Source organism: Mesoplodon bidens (assembly GCF_964165515.1).
Source record: "Mesoplodon bidens genome assembly, chromosome: 4".
In the NCBI taxonomy this organism is placed as follows: Eukaryota; Metazoa; Chordata; class Mammalia; order Artiodactyla; family Ziphiidae; genus Mesoplodon; species Mesoplodon bidens.
In genome coordinates this window covers 34994119-35010368 of record NC_138160.1, presented here as the reverse complement: position 1 = coordinate 35010368, position 16250 = coordinate 34994119, and the positions used below count along the sequence as shown (strand labels likewise).

The following is a 16250-nucleotide window of genomic DNA, read 5'->3' as shown; positions in this document are numbered from 1 at the left end:
ACCAAAAAGCAAACTGAAACTTGTGCATTGTCTCTAATTCTATCCCATGTCTTTGGGAAATTCATAGAGCATCATATTCAGGTGAAGCTTGGTTTTCTTAGGTGTCTACAAGCTACTACTTCTAAACAGGCATTTCTAGTTACCTCTCTTCTTTCATGATATTTATGGGTGCACCCACTAAATGAGTAGAATATCTGAGAATTGAATCTAGAATTTAAAAGAGCTAGTAAACTGGTTAGATAGCCTGATAAACAGGGAGTGGGTGGGAAGAATGTACAATATTATATAAATTAGTACATTTAGAAAAGAGGAGAATTTAATAAATTTTCATATTTCATTAATTCCAAAAAGCACATATTTTCACTGTATCAGAATGCATCTTATAATTGATAGCATCTTTAATTATCATCACCCACTAGAGTTTTTCACTCGGCACAATATGAGATAATGATGCCTCATAAAATTATATCTTGGATTCAATAAAATATGACAATTCATTTTTGCACAGCATTGTAATAGTTTTTTTAACACCTTCATTAGAGTATAATTGCTTTACAATGGTGTGTTAGTTTCTGCTTTATAACAAAGTGAATCATTATCATAGTTTTTTAAAATTCAGTTTACCCTGGGATTTACTGAAGACTTGGCAGAAGAAACATGAAGTCGTCTACGAAATTTAAAGCCGATCCATTAGGCATGATGTATTGAATGCACTTAAGAATCTAACATTTTAAACAAGGTAAACAAAATGTAATAGAGAACAAAAAAGCAATCAACATGTGTAAAGAGTTGGAAAAGGAGAAGGTAGGAGGGAACTGAATAACAAAAAATGTTAAGGACCAGAGACTTTGCAACTATGTACCATAACTCTAATGGGTTTTCATCAATTCTAGAACATACTGTAGTCCTTCTGAAGTGGGTCTCTCAATTTCTCCCTCTATCTTTCAGAGCCCCAGTTGGGGGATCACATCACTTCAATTGAAAAAACAGCCAAAGTCATCATGGGCGACCTTAGTATTAAAGTAAGAGAATTAATGGGGACTTTTATTTGGATAATGATAGTTTTAGGAGTAAATGAAATGGTTTTGAGAATCTGCTTATGAGATTGCTTTATAAAGAATTCAGTGATCAATTCTACTTTTAAAAGAACTCCATCTTTCCCCAAAAGATAAACTCTATCGAAGTAAAGCTCTAAAGCACATTCAGTTCAAGGGCTTCTCAGTAGAAAAAAAAAAAAAAAAAAAGATTTTTGCCCAGAGCATCACTCTGCCATGCTCTTCAAAAAGTTTTAAATTTAATTAGTTGAAAAATTAATTGTTAATTATAAAGATAATACTTCTTCCTCCAAAAAATAATAACCCCTGAACCCTGTTCTGAGCAGAGACATCCTATTTTCCAATCAAGAAGCACCTGGAGCAAGTCTTGCACACACAATAGATTTGTCATTATTTCCTGATTATTTGATTAAAGTATTCCACTTTGGAAAAGACATAGAACTTAAATGGGAACAATTTTTAAAATTAGCAATTGTAGTATTATTTGTATGAAAACCATATTTTGTTTGGATCAAAGCCCTACACAGAAGCCAATGAAGAGGAAAAAAATTCCCCTAAGAGGTTTTGGTCACCAATAACTATGTTTAAAATAACCAAAGCTATGCAATAAATAACAATGGAGGGCTTCCCTGGTGGCTCAGTGGTTGAGAGTCCGCCTGCCGATGCAGGGGACACGGGTTCGTGCCCTGGTCCGGGAAGATCCCACATGCCGCGGAGCAGCTGGGCCCGTGAGCCATGGCCGCTGAGCCTGCACGTCTGGAGCCTGTGCTCCGCAACGGGAGAGGCCACAACAGTTAGAGGCCCGCGTACCACAAAAAACAAAACAAACAAACAAAAACAACAATGGAGTGATTATATATAAAAACCTGACCCAGTAACTGACCAAGCCAATCAAAGAATTGCTAGGATTTAGGGTAGAATAAAAGAGCTAGAAACTTTAAGGAAGGCCAGTTAATCGGGCAAAAATAAAGAGAAAATATACCTCTTTCTCCTTAATTAGGGAGATTACTGAGCCCCGATATGCTAATTGTTAATTGCCACCTTGTGGCCCTTCCTCCCTGCACAAAATTATTTTCTTCCCACCCTCCATTAAAAGACCCGTTCACTAAGGAATTAGATCTGAGATTTCTATCCTCCAGGGAAGCAATCCAATAAATTAATTGAAGCCAAATTATAAAAAACCTGTGACACACGTTCATAATTCTTTATTTGAATCTGTAGAGCCAGACTTATTTCAGAATTCACAACTTTCCAGATTTCAGAAAAACATTACTGTGACAGTAGCCCACAATCAAACCTATTAATATTTTTTCAAGAAAATGTATGCATATCACACTATATAAAAGAGGTAAAGACTACAAATAGCTTTAAAACAGTTCAGTTTGGGTTTTGCTACCAATTAGTTGGCACCAAATTTAAGAAACAAAATCCCAGTTTTCAGAGTCATTTAGAGTTTGAATTTGTGGATAAGGAATTGTGGAACTTTGTTTCAGTGTGGTATCTTTCACTGAGGATTTTTGAAGCGAGGCCATGCTTTAGCCCAAAGTTACTAATGTTTCATAATATATAGTAATAGAGAATATGTCTTGGGAACTAGCAAGAAAGATTTTGGTTAAAGAGAGCTTTGCCAGTGACACTTAAATCATAGCCTGTAGATAACTTCCTGCTCTATATATTACAGTAAGATCATTCAATTTATACTCTTTTTTGGAAAGATTCCACTGAATGATCCATGAAGGTTACAGAATAGGAGAATCTAAATTTCTATTCAGAGTAAAATGTTGTGAATGCATTTTCCTTACTCTAGGTGAGGAATTCCACCCTCCTCCTCATCCAAACCATGTGTGAAAAATGCTATATTGAAGCCCAGGAAGGCGGGCCACTGATTGACTACATCTTCTCCCAGTTTACAATGTCCAACAAGAATCTGGTACGAAGAGGGCGCCATTTTGAGTGCTGCCCTGTAGCAAGTTCAGTTGACTCAACTGGATTTTAAAAAAGTATCTGTGGTCCAAGATAGAAACTGACTTAGAGGTTATATTTCAGCCTTATCACTTTCACTAATAAATTTTTCAGCTTCTAGTGTTCTCGGTTTTCTTTCAGTGATATCCTTTTTAACATAAAATAAACCCAAGGTAGGTTAAATCAGTTTTTCCCAAAAAGGAGGCAACCTGGCCTCAAAAGCTTGGGGGTGGTTTGGAGAAAGGCAGAGAAAGTGAATTGTTTCTAGAAAACAAGAAACATCCATACTTGTTACACTAGTTCCTTTGGATGAAGAGCCTGAAAAACACGTGCTTAAGATCTGAGTAATCTTAGCAAATTCACTGCAACTAAAATTATAGTCCACTCCACTAGGAAGCAGTGTCATTGGAAATTTTTGCCCCAGAGAAAAAGGGGAAAGGCCTGAGGTAGAAAAGGAGTAATTGCAGTCCAAGGATCCTCACAATGTTTGCTTTTCTGCTTCAGCCAGGGATGTATTTTTCTAATCCATTCCTCCAAAGTGCACTTTAAAACAGGATTAGATACTGGAGACCAAGATTGCTGGATTCTACAAGCCCTTTAAGTTGAGTGATTGCATCCTCCACCCCAGAGGCTAAGAACACGTCCAAGTAAGGTCAGAGGCGACCGACAGCAGGGATTATGAGCAAGTCACCTATTTCATCTTTCTTAAAGGAGAATCCAATAAAGCCTAACTCCCAGGAGACCAAAAAGGGAGAGAAATGTATCCAAGAAAAAAGCCTGGAGGTCTTAAAAACCCTGGATCCACTGATCATTGGAATGCCTCAGGTAAGGGGTCTTTTGTCACCACTCATAGTTAATTTGATCATCTTTCTAAAGCTCTGTCCGTTTAGGAGTAAAGATACGAGTCGGTACTCCATGTGTCATCAGCTTTTTGATGCTCTGACTAGAGGAAGTATGTTGGGATGCTCAGTGCCAGCACATAATAGTTCCTCAAAAACAGGTGTAAAATTAGCTAAATAATCTTTTATATCTGGATGGCAAATGGCAGTTTATAACCATCTTAATATATTATTTTTCTTCTTCCCCTGACATACTTAGACACATATTGTAAGTGGTGATTCTAACGCAGTGAATGCTAAACTTTCCCCATTTATCTGGGAAGGTGTTAAAAGCACACATTCTCAGACCTCACTTGAGGCCTAATATAACCCGAACCTCAAGGGGAGAAGCCTTAGAATCTGCATTTTGCTTAAGCAAAACAACCTGGAAAAGGATTTAATGGCCAGAAATACATGGCACAGCAAGGAGACAATCAGAAGGCCAGTTTAAGGGGGTCACAGGCTTTATCTAGGATGGTTTTTTAAGGTGTGGGTTTTGCATTACCAGGGCTATTTATTTAAAATGCAGATTTTCAGGCCACATGCCAGACCTAAATGAATCAGCATGTCTGGACATGGGGCCCATAAATCTGCATGCAAATAAATTCCAACATTTCTGATGCATATTAAAGTTTAGGAAATTCTGATCTAGTAGTAAATGATGAAAGAGTAGTCTAAGGCCAGACTCCAAAGGGTCTGAAATGCCAAATTCCTTCCTTGTCCTTGATGAGCCAATGAAAATTTTAAGCAAAGGCTAAACATTTTAAATGATAACTGTGGGAAATCAGTGTGTTGACACTGATTTTAGAGTAGACACTGATTTAAGAGTAGACTAAGCACAAAGAGTCTATATATGAGATGAGATGAGATTCATAGGGGCTGGAACTGTGTCATAATAGTAGAAAGGGCAATATGGAAGGGCATGAGAAATCTTACAGTTTAAGAAAGACTAGGCTTGGGACTTACCTGGTGGCACAGTGGTTGAGAATCTGCCTGCCAGTGTAGGGGACATAGGTTCAAGCCCTGGTCTGGGGAGATCCCACATGCCTCAGAGCAACTAAGCCCATGTGTCACAACTACTGAGCCTGCGCTCTAGAGCCCATGTTCCGCAGCAAGAGAAGCCATTGCAATGAGAAGCCCACGCACCGCAACGAAGACCTAACACAGACAAAAAATAAATAAGTAAAAAAATTAAATTGTTTTGGGGCTTCCCTGGTGGCGCAGTGGTTGGGAGTCCGCCTGCCGATGCAGGGGACGCGGGTTCGTGCCCCAGTCTGGGAGGATCCCACATGCCGTGGAGCAGCTGGGCCCGTGGGCCATGGCCGCTGAGCCTGCGCGTCTGGAGCCTGTGCTCCGCAACGGGAGAGGCCGCGCCAGTGAGAGGCCCGTATACCGCAAAAAAAAAAATTAAATTGTTTTTTTTTTTAAAAAGGAAAGGATTAGGCTTAGGCTTGGTGATTAAATACAGATGCCAAGACAAAGGGAGGAGTCCAAGTTGACACCTGTTTCCATTAGGATGTGAACAATAATGGAGTTTTTCAGGGGACGTGAAACATACAGACTACAGAAATCAGGTGTTGCAGATTTCCAGAGCAAGAAGATCAGCACCTGGGGAATTCCCTAGTGATCCAGTGGTTAAGACTTGGCGCTTTCACTGCAGGGGCCATGTGTTCAATCCCTGGTCAAGGAACTAAGATCCCGCAAGCCACGTGGTATGGCCAAAAATAAATTAATTAATTTAAAAAGAAGAAAAAGAAGATCAGCACCTGGAGCACAGACAGCAACAGCAGACCAATCGCCATCCATTCCCCATCTTTCTCACTTTGGACAGTTCCACTCCAGTCTTGGAGTTTGGAGAAATATTTGGGGCATTTTTGGTTGTCATATTGACAAGGGGTTTAACGGCACTTGGTGAGTGGAGCCCAGCCCTTGCTGCAGGGACCCACAATGACGACTTGTCCTGTCCCAAATTCCAGCAGCAACCTCACGGAGAAACACTGACCAACACTCACTGCAAGTAGCACCTGAAAGTGATGTGCTGTGCATAGACTGTGCTTCATGATTTCATTTTGATTTGGCCTGAAGAGCAAAATAATAACACGTGAGAGAAAGTTTTCTAAATTAGAGGGAAACACACAGAGAGGACCAAAGAGGAATAATGAAAAAGAATAAGCAATCCTTGCATCTTGCCTTATGTTTTCCACAGGTGCTATGGCCAAGAATCCTGACTTTTGTGGTACCTGCAGAATATATGGGAACGCTGAAATACCTGTTTAATATCATCAGAATTCTGTTTATGGCAGAGGAGAGGAAGAAGAATAATGCCAAGGAGTCAACAGCACTTGTCATCTCTACAGGAGCTGGTTTGTACATTCAAAAACAAAGCAAAACATTTCTCTTATGAGAGACTAGTTTCCAGAAAGGCTACAGGGCGTTGCTTGTAAACCCAAGCCCCATCTGATTTTTTCTAGACCCCATAGCAGTCATGAAAATTGCTTTCTCTTTCTAGTGAAACTTCCTTCACCACAACAGCTACTGGCCAGACTTCTGGTGAGTGAGTTATGAAAAACCAATGTGGTATGAATTTAAACTAATATAGACAATTCAGCTCCAAATAAATGATAATAAAAATTACATAGATATTCCAAAACAAAAGAAACACTAAAATGGCATAATAAATGTTCTGCTATACTAATGACACTGATGAAGATTTATTATTCGCAAGGTTATCTTCTCACTCTGAAATGTTTGTTTAACTTCATTTATGATTTTTTAAATAAACATAGACTGAATCTGATCCATAAGAACCATTCAAACAAATTCCACATCTGTTGTTTAGATTTCTCTCTCTCTTTTTGGCCACATATGTGCTTGAGCACTATTTCCACATGCCCTTATTTAATTAATAGATATATCTAAGTGTTGGTATGTTTCATTTATTTTTGGTTGATGGTTTCCATATGTTTTTACACCTTTATCCTCAGAAGGAAATTGGGAAGATGGATTGTCTAAGTATTAGCTTTGATCTAGAATAAGTAAGAATAGACTGTGATGGTTTGTTAAAAGACTATCTAATGAAGGATTCAAGAGAATACAGAACAGTGATAAAAAGGAAAAGGTAGGTGAGCCTTCTAAATATCCCTGAGTTGATTAACAACTTTTCTTCCTTCCTCCAGGTAATATCTATGCTTGCCAGTTTAGGGAAATTACGTGGGGTCAGTTCAATAGGACTTTTGAAGATATTGCCTGAGATAATTCACCCAAATTTGGTAGAGCTATGGAAAACACGCATACCTGAGCTCCTGCAGCCTCTGGAAGGTACAAGGGAGTGGGATCAGGTCTTTATCCAAGGAGGCAAGAACACAAGGAAATGAGGCACCACTTCTATGTCTTAAGCCATTAATGTTCATATTAGGCAATAAAGACAATGAACTTGACATGCAAGGTAGACAGCTCTATTTTGTCCTGGACTCCTTATGTTCTATTTCTCTACCAAATACTTATATTGATATTATAAGAGGACCAGGTGTGTTACATATTTAGCAGGAAATTTTGCTCTGGTCTTTTTTTTGTATTTAGAGAAGCTCTCTTTTGGTATTGTTCTAAAAAGTTATTATTCATCCATGCTAGAATATTAAGATATGGTAATTCAGTAGTTACTGTTGAAATTGGCAAAAAGCCTGGATTTTTATCATGGATTGAAGACCCTCTGTCCAGCTGACTAGCAATTCAGAATTGCCAACATAGTAAATTTAATCTGAAATAACCATCCTGCATAGGGAGAAAGCTTGAAACGGAACAGTCGCAGCCAGTGCTGACCTGGATACTGGGTGGTTTTTTTGGGGGGTTTTTTTGGCACTTATTGCATCAATTTCTATTTCTAGGAAAGAACACTAGTATCGTGCTGTGGGAGACCATGCTGCTTCAGGTAAAGATGGCTCCTAGACTAATTGTTGATGATGGGGTGATGAATTCACCTAAAGTTACCCATCTTTACAAAAAAGAATTAGATTCCAAAGGACAGGAAACAACATTTCCTTTTCTTGAGAAAATCACTAGACTGTTAGACATGATCACATAAGAATTTTATCCTCTTTAAATCACCACAATTTGAACAATAATCGTTAGTCTTCAATTTGATTCAGAATTTAAGACAGTTTTGAAGATATCACTTACTAATATTTTTCTTACTAATATTTTTTCCCTGTCTTTCTTAAATCTTCTCTAATTTTCAGTATTTTTCCTCTCCTTGCAATTGCATTCTTTCACCATTCATAAAAAGAAACAGATTAACATAATTTCCACTTCTTTGCTCCTAAATACAACTCCATTTCCTCCTCTATCTGCTTCTCACTATCTTTTTCCTGATGTCTAAACACAAAAAGGCCATGTTGTATCCCTTCTCCAGAAAAGAATCTTTCTCTCATCCATAACTTTTTGGACCTTGACAACCAAACAGTGCCACAGACAATGTCAAATCCCCAAAAGAGTAAATTGCAGATAGGAGTTGGACATTGGCTTTACAGAGAGCATTTTGATTTCAGGAGCCTACGGGAGATCAAGGAACCCATGGGCAGGGCGCTTTTAATCCAGCAGAGTTTTGGTTCATAAGCCACCTGTACAAGAATTAACTATGGCTTATTTATTTTTTTTATTGAAGTATAGTTGATTTACAATGTTATGTTAATTACTGCTACACAGCAAAGTGATTCAGTTATACATATATATACTTTCTTTTTTTTAATGTTCTTTTCTGTTACGGTTTATCATAGGATATTGAATATAGTTCCCTGTGCTGTATAGTAGGGTCTTGTTGTTTATCCATTCTGTATATAAAAGCTTCTATCTGCTCACCCCGACCTCCCACTCCATCCCTCCCCCAAGCCCACCTGCTTGGCAACAGCCAGTCTGTCCTCTATGTCTGTGATTCTGTTTCTGTTTCATAGATAGGTTCACTTGTGTCCTATTTTAGATTCCATACATAAGTGATATCATATGATATTTGTCTTTCTCTTTCTGACTTACTTCACTTAGTATGGTCATCTCTAGTTGCATCCATGTTGCTGCAAATGGCATCATTTTGTTCCTTTTTATCGCTGAGTAATATTCCATTGCATATATGTACAATACCTTCTTTATCCATTCCTCTGTCGATGGACATTTAGGTCACTTCCATGACCTCCCTATTGTAAATAGTGCTGCTATGAACATAGGGGTGCATGTATCTTTTTGAATTATAGTTTTTTCTGGATATATGCCTAGATTGCTGGATCATACGGTAACTCTATTTTTTTTTTCTGAGGAACCTCCATACTGTTTTCCATAGGGGCTGCACCAACTTACATTCCCACCAACAGTGTAGGGAGGGTCCCTTTTCTCCACACACTCTCTGGCATTTGTTATTTGTAGACTTTTGAATGATGGCCATTCTGACCAGTGTGAGGTGGTACCTCATTGTAGTTTGTTTTTGTTTTTTTGTGGGGTTTTTCTGTATTTATTACTATTTATTATAGAATAGGTAACTCTTTTTTTTTAGAGAAAGCTCAGGGTAATTTTAATGGTTTTTAAATTTATATTTTTAAAAATACCTGTCAAATATTTTTGAAGAATTTGATTATAAAATTGGCTAGATTTTTTAAATATTTTAACTTTATTGGATTATAGCTGATTTACAATGTTGTGTTAGTTTCAGATGTACAGCAAAGTAATTCAATCATATGTATACATATATTCATTCTTTTTTTAGATTCTTTTCTCATATAGGTTATCACAGAATTTTGGGAAGAGTTCCCTGTGCTATACAGTAGGTCCATGTTCGTCATCTATCTTAAATATAGTAGTGTGCGTGTGTTCATCCCAAGCTCCTGATTTATCCCTCCCCCCCAAATCCTTTGGTAACCATAAGTTTGTTTTTGATATCTATAAGTCTGCTTCTGTTTTGTAAATAAGTTCATTTGTACCTTTTTTTAAAATTAGATTCCACATATGAGTGATATTGTATGAGATTTGTCTTTCTCTGTCTGACTTACTTCACTTAGTTTGATCATCTCTAGGTCCATCCATGTTGCTGCCAATGGCATTATTTCATTTTTTTGTATGGCTGAGTAATATTCCATTGTATATATGTACCACATCTTCTTTATCCATTTCTCTGTTGATGGACATTTAGGGTTGATTTGTATTTCTCTAATAATTAGCAGTGTTGAACTTCTTTTCATGTGAACTATGGCTTCTTTAAAATGTCAGATTTCAGTGACCTCTCCACAGCACCCCACCCCCAACACCCCCCTTCCAGAATCAGAATCTGTAGGTGGGGTACCTGCGAGCTCACAGGTCTTAATGATACCCACAGTGAATCTTATCTCATATGAGGTTTGAAAGCAATGGCTCTATGCTTATTGGTCCTTAACTCTGGGATCCACCTCTCCTCCTATATTCAGGCTTCTTTTATCTTCCCCTCACTCTCTCGAAATTTTTATCTTATTTTCCCCTGCTACTATTTTTTTTCTTTTCTTTTCTTTTTTAATTTTTTCTATTTTTAGCTGCATTGGGTCTTTGTTGTTGGGCGTGGGCTTTCTCTAGTTGCAGCGAGCAGGGGCTACTCTTTGTTGTGGTGCGTGGGCTTCTCATTGCAGTGGCTTCTCTTGTTGGGGAGCACTGGCTCTAGGCACACGGGTTTCAGTAATTGTGGCATGTGGCCTCAGTAGTTATGGCCCACAGACTCTAGAGCACAGGCTCAGTAGTTGTGGTGTATGGGCTTAGTTGCTCCGTGGCATGTGGGATCTTCCCTGACCAGGGCTTGAACCCATGTCCCCTGCATTGGCAGGCAGATTCTTAACCACTGAGCCACCAGGGAAGCCCCCCTGCTACCATTTTAAAATAACTGTTCCTACTAGGAAGGAAGGTTCTTTCTTGAGAATCCTTGAGAACAGTTCTTTTCCTTCCTCCAATCTTGAGTATACTTCTTGGCTTCTTTTTCCAAACTGTCTGCAGTTGCTTTCTTCCCTTATACTGCCAAGGTTGTACAATTTTTTTCTCTTCAAAGGATCCACTGAATGAGTTCCTATTAAGAAAATGAATACAAATCTTTTCACTGGTTTTGACATTGTGTTCTTTCTAAGCTTAAGGTAGAGAAAACACAGGAGAAATTGTAGATTTTAGAAATTGCAAATGGATTTTGTCCTCCAAAAAGACAAAAACACCTTTTTATGTATTGTTCAATGAAGAGGGACATGGGTTCAGAAAACTGATTGTGGCCCTGGCTCAAAATAATTGATGAAATGAGGAATATTTCACTACTCGAGTTGAAGTTGGCAACTTGTGCTTGTATATCTAATTCGTTCTTCAAGGCATTTAATTCACTATTCCAAAAATGTCCCTTTTTCTTAGTATGGTGTAAAGCAAACTAACTTTGACAAATGGAGTTTTCTTCCAAATCTACCCAAACCTTGAAAGATGTTAACTTCAATTTTAAGTTTCAGATTGGATGAGTTTCTATTTTAAGTTTTTCGGCAATTTTTATTTAAAAGGAAAAAGGAAGGCACTTACACGGAGTTACTTGCCCTTCCTGCGCATCTAATTCTTAATGGGAATTCAGAACAGGTTGTTATCAGAAAAGGAATAATCCCATGTAATATATACTTTATACTTTTAGAATACATTGTAACAAAAAAGCACCAAGAAAGCACATTAAACCATCACATTAGTATCTGACTTTCACCTCCTACAACGGTTGCTCAAAGAGTTGTTATGGAAGATCAATGACATAGCCTGGACCATTCAACTGAGTCAGGATTTCAACCAGCAAATGGACAGTTATCACGTGTGTTGAGAAGGTTGGTTTTTCAGCTCAGAGACCTTAGCTTCTACTTTATGACCAAAAGGAGGGAGAAATGGTTAGAAAAATGCTCCCTTCTCTTCACTTTACATTTGACCAAAAGTTACAGCGCCACACCTATCTGCAAGGAAAACTGCCGAGTATAGTGCCTTCAAGACAAATACATGCCTAACTAAAATTTGGGGGTTCTGTTCTAGAGAAGGAAGAAAAATGGATACTGGAAGGCAAATAGCAGCCCCTACCATAGCACTAGTTTAATGCAGCTTATGCCTTGGTTTACACTGGGCCAGTCTTGTGAGGCTGGCTACGAGAAATAATCTACTACAATTTTTTAAAAACTTGAAAAAAAAGAATGCTCAAAGGCCACTTCTTTCATTCCTCTCTCTCCACATGACCTCTACCAAACCCTCCACATTGTAACCATCCATTCCAAATGGGGTTTGAATCCAGCTTCTGCTACTTACTGCTTATGTAGGTTTAGGTAAATTTTTTAATCTCTCTGGAGCCTCAGTATACTCACCAACAAAATGGAAATTTTATCTACCTCTGAAGATTGTAGTGTTATGAGGGTTCAATAAGATAAAGTCCCAAGTGAAGTGCCTGGCACATGGCATGGGTTCAATAAAAAGTAGATGGTGGTTATCATTGTGGTTATATTATTCCTAATTTTTTTTTCCTGAAAAAACATTTCCTAAGTCATTAACTGTTCCCAGTACTGTGTCTCTTCCCACAAATTCTTTATTAGCAACCTCCAACTCTTCTATGTAATTTTCAAAATTCCCCTCACTGATTGACTCTCTAATTTGGTACAGAGTACTGATTCTCCAAATTGGTCTATCCAGCCTGCAGACACACCCATCAGGAAAATTTGGTGAGCAATGACTCATCTTCTTATACACGAACTAGCCTTGTACATCTCATGTAGTTCATTCATCCAAAAGCTTCCAAACCCACAAGATTAGTCCAAGATAACGGTTGTATGAGTAGACAGAGCAATTAAGCAATGAGCTGCTTAGATGGCTCTAAACCTTTACACTTAACACCAGAGAAGTGAGTGTACCAACTAGCTTTAGAAGCATAACAAACTACCCCTGGTGGCTTAAAGTAACAGGCACCTAGTTAGCTTATAATTTTGCAAGTTGACAGTTTGAGTTGGGCTCAACTGGGCAGTCTTCTGATCTCAACTAGCCTCACTGCAGTGCACTGGGGATTGGTTGGTCTGGGATGATCTTAACTAGGACAGCTTTTTTCTGCTACTTGCAGTCCCTCATCCTCCAGCAGGCTAGCCCAGGCTTGCTCTCATGGTGGGGGCGATGAAGTATGCAATGTCTCCTGAGGTCTAAGCTCAGAAGGGGCATACTATTGCTTCTACCAATTCCATTGACAAAAGCAAGTCACAAGACCAGCCCAGATGCAAGGAATGGAGAAACAGACTTGTCTTGATAAGAGCTGCAAACTCCCATAGCAGGGAGGTGTGGATAGAGATGGGATAGAAAGGTTATGGCTATTTTTGCAGTCAATGACATTTTTTTCTCCAATTCAGGGTTTCTGATTTCTGGGATTCCTAGCCAAGTCCCCAACTAAGAATGCACTGTACATTGAATCTGACCAAATTCAGCAGAGAAGCAACAGATCAGCAGTACTGGGGGCCACTGAGGCTAGCTAGCCCTTCACATGTAAGTCATATTTCCCCCTGATCAAATCAATTTTTTCTCAGCACAAGACTTTTCCAGACTCTTTCCTGTCCTTCTCCCAAGATGGAGTTAAATAGACTCTAGCAGCTTTGACCCTAATTAGTATTTACTCCAGTGCTGTAAACAGTTTTCCTCATTATGATTCCATGATCATGGGGGTCTTTTGCCTTGACAACCGAGAGTGAAGTGGCTGCTACCTTGTCAGATTCTTACTCTGATTTTACTCTTACTCTGGTAGCTCTTCCACCTGTTTTATCACCTTAGGTCCCCCTCTCATCCCAAGTCAGACTAATGTGTACAATTTCTCCTGAATGTACTAATTTAATTTCATTTGTTACTACTAGATTTTCCTTTCCTCCTGTGCCATACATCCTTTCTGATCAATAATAACCACTCCATAGCTACAATCCTTGGAGCTCTGCAGGGTCCTTAGAGTGGACTTCCAACTGGCCACTTTACTCTCCTGTGTGTAACAAGATGGACAGTCTAAATAAAGAGATGCCAATCTGGTATTATATAGCTATATATACACACATGTTCATATACCTATTTACATCCAGGAGTGTGCTATACTGTTCAAACACAAGCCACTGAGGGGCTGCCCCACACCTCCAGGCATAGCTCTACATCATACATGGCCTCTAACGAAAGATGACAGGAAGACACGACTTTCCTACTTGCCTTTTCTCCATCCCGACACTGCAGAAGTAACCAGGGTAGGGCTGGCATAATGAATCCAACATTCTCACCACCTGTAAGGGAGGTGGAAGCCACAGAATGATCCCCCACATGCTCCGCCTCCAGTTTTCCTCCATGAGGTGCTTTCCTTTCCCAGTTTAGAGGAGTTCCTTACTAAAGACACAATGCGTTTGTAAAAGTTCCTATGTGAATTTTCTTCTTCACTCCTAATACCATTCTGGCAGCACTTCTGGACAACTCACTCTACTCCTGGGAGAGAGATAATAGTAGAGCATACAAAGTATTATTTTCAAAATTACTATACTCTAAATCTCCTAAACGATAAACTAAGTCAATATACTGTGGAGTCTGAGAATATCTGATGACACTATCTTCAAAATTACCCAATTTTATTGAGCATGTTAATGCAATGAGCACTTATTAGCTACCAGTGACTGTCCACTGGAAATAATCAATAAGACCCTCTGCAACCAAGAATTGAAATTCTGAGCATAGAGACAAATAAGAAAATTAAAAATTACAGTAGAGAGTGAAAGGTAGAGGACAGAGCAGAACACAGGTAGAGGACAGAGCCTTGACGGGGGGGCGGGGAATGCTTTGAAGAGATAGTATAGGAAAGTACATGGTTAGTAAGCAGTCATAAGTTACCTCAATGTCTTTTCTTTAAATGACTGTTTTAACTCTTTCCATTTTTCATCAGTCTTGCTTTCCAACCTTTAACTATGTTGCTTGTCCTTTGTTTTCCAGAAATTTCTTTGGAAAGCCTTGGGAACCACCTTAGCATCCTGCCAAGACACAGGCTTTGTAAGCTCACAGATTAAGGAATCTCTGGCTGCTCCCAACCACCTGGGGTATCAACGCCAGGTGGTACCCCTTTCTTTCAATTTCCTCTCATGACAACGACAATGAATTCCCTCTGGAAAACCTCTGACAGTTATTATATTAATGTCTTACTCATTCAGAATTATCCATGCATTCAAGAGAGTCCAACAGAATTTTTCAGAAAAATGAAACTTCCTTATTTAAACATCAGTGCTTCATTATCTAACCAGGTTTGTGAAAATATTGAAAAATTAATTTTAATCACTCTTACTTAACAAGAGTATTTTAAATATATTTTGACCTTGGCTTTATAACTTAAGAGTATGATTGTAAGTATCAAAATCATTAAACTTGTAAGCTGAAAGTAAGCTTATATACCATTGGTTTTCCACCTAGAGAAAATATAAGTATAACCTGGAGAGCTTTTGCAAAGTGTTTTTGCCTCTTCCCTACCCTAGCCTAAGTTGGAGAGCATATGTGAATGTGGAAGAAAAAGGAGGATGTCTGTTTAAAAAAAAAAAAAAAAAAAAAAAACAACTCTGCAAGGCTAATAAAGACCAGCTAGTAAAAAATAAATTTTCATAGTCTGTCTTGTTATATACTCTTCAAAGAAATTCTCAGATGTTTAGGGTCCTTTCCCCATCGTAAATGGCTAGAAACCACTAGACTTACTGAACTTTTGAAACTGTTCCTTCTCAGATATTCAGTCATCACATTTCTCATTGGCATTATTCCTAGCACCATTTTTTCCCATCCTAATTACCCTTTTAGTTCTGCTCTGGGCTAGGAAACAATGTCAGTTTATTTCAGATATAAGCATACAATATGGCCGTCATTCAACGTCTGAGGGGTTCACAAACTTTAAAAGATGAACTTTGTGACATCCATTTGAGCTTCTCAAATTCCTCTTTTACTTAACTTTACTTCAAGTTCTTGAGTGTGTCCCACACACTCAAGTCACTTAGTGAATGACCTCTGGATGGGTAAGGTGTTAACGCGTAACTTTCTTAGTCTCACTGAGCCTGCTGGCCTTCCATCTCTTGAGCATGACTCTCTCCCTCAGGTGACACCTGAGCTCTGATTCTGATGTCAGACTAGCTGGATTCAAATCTTGCCTCTACAACATGCTACCTACATCCCTCAGGTTCTTCCAAGTAAAATAAGGGAAAATAGAACCCTTCTCAAAGTTTTTATTCATGGAGAGTGCTTAGTGAACAGTTTCAGGAGAAAAGAGCTGAGGTTGCAACTGTGAGGAACTGGAGAGAGAAAATGGGCTCAGGGGAAGATGTAGGACATCTGTGCA

General features: G+C 38.7%; 1 protein-coding gene across 1 annotated transcript in view; it reads left to right on the top strand.

The window, feature by feature from the left end:
- Window positions 1-16250, top strand: part of MROH2B (maestro heat like repeat family member 2B) — a 60295-nt gene that overhangs the window by 9457 nt on the left and 34588 nt on the right. The window contains 9 exon segments of the mRNA XM_081231810.1: window positions 949-1022; window positions 2863-2985; window positions 3729-3842; window positions 6102-6258; window positions 6405-6445; window positions 7072-7213; window positions 7780-7823; window positions 11628-11717; window positions 14873-14989. Coding sequence (XP_081087936.1) covers window positions 949-1022; window positions 2863-2985; window positions 3729-3842; window positions 6102-6258; window positions 6405-6445; window positions 7072-7213; window positions 7780-7823; window positions 11628-11717; window positions 14873-14989 — 902 coding nt within the window.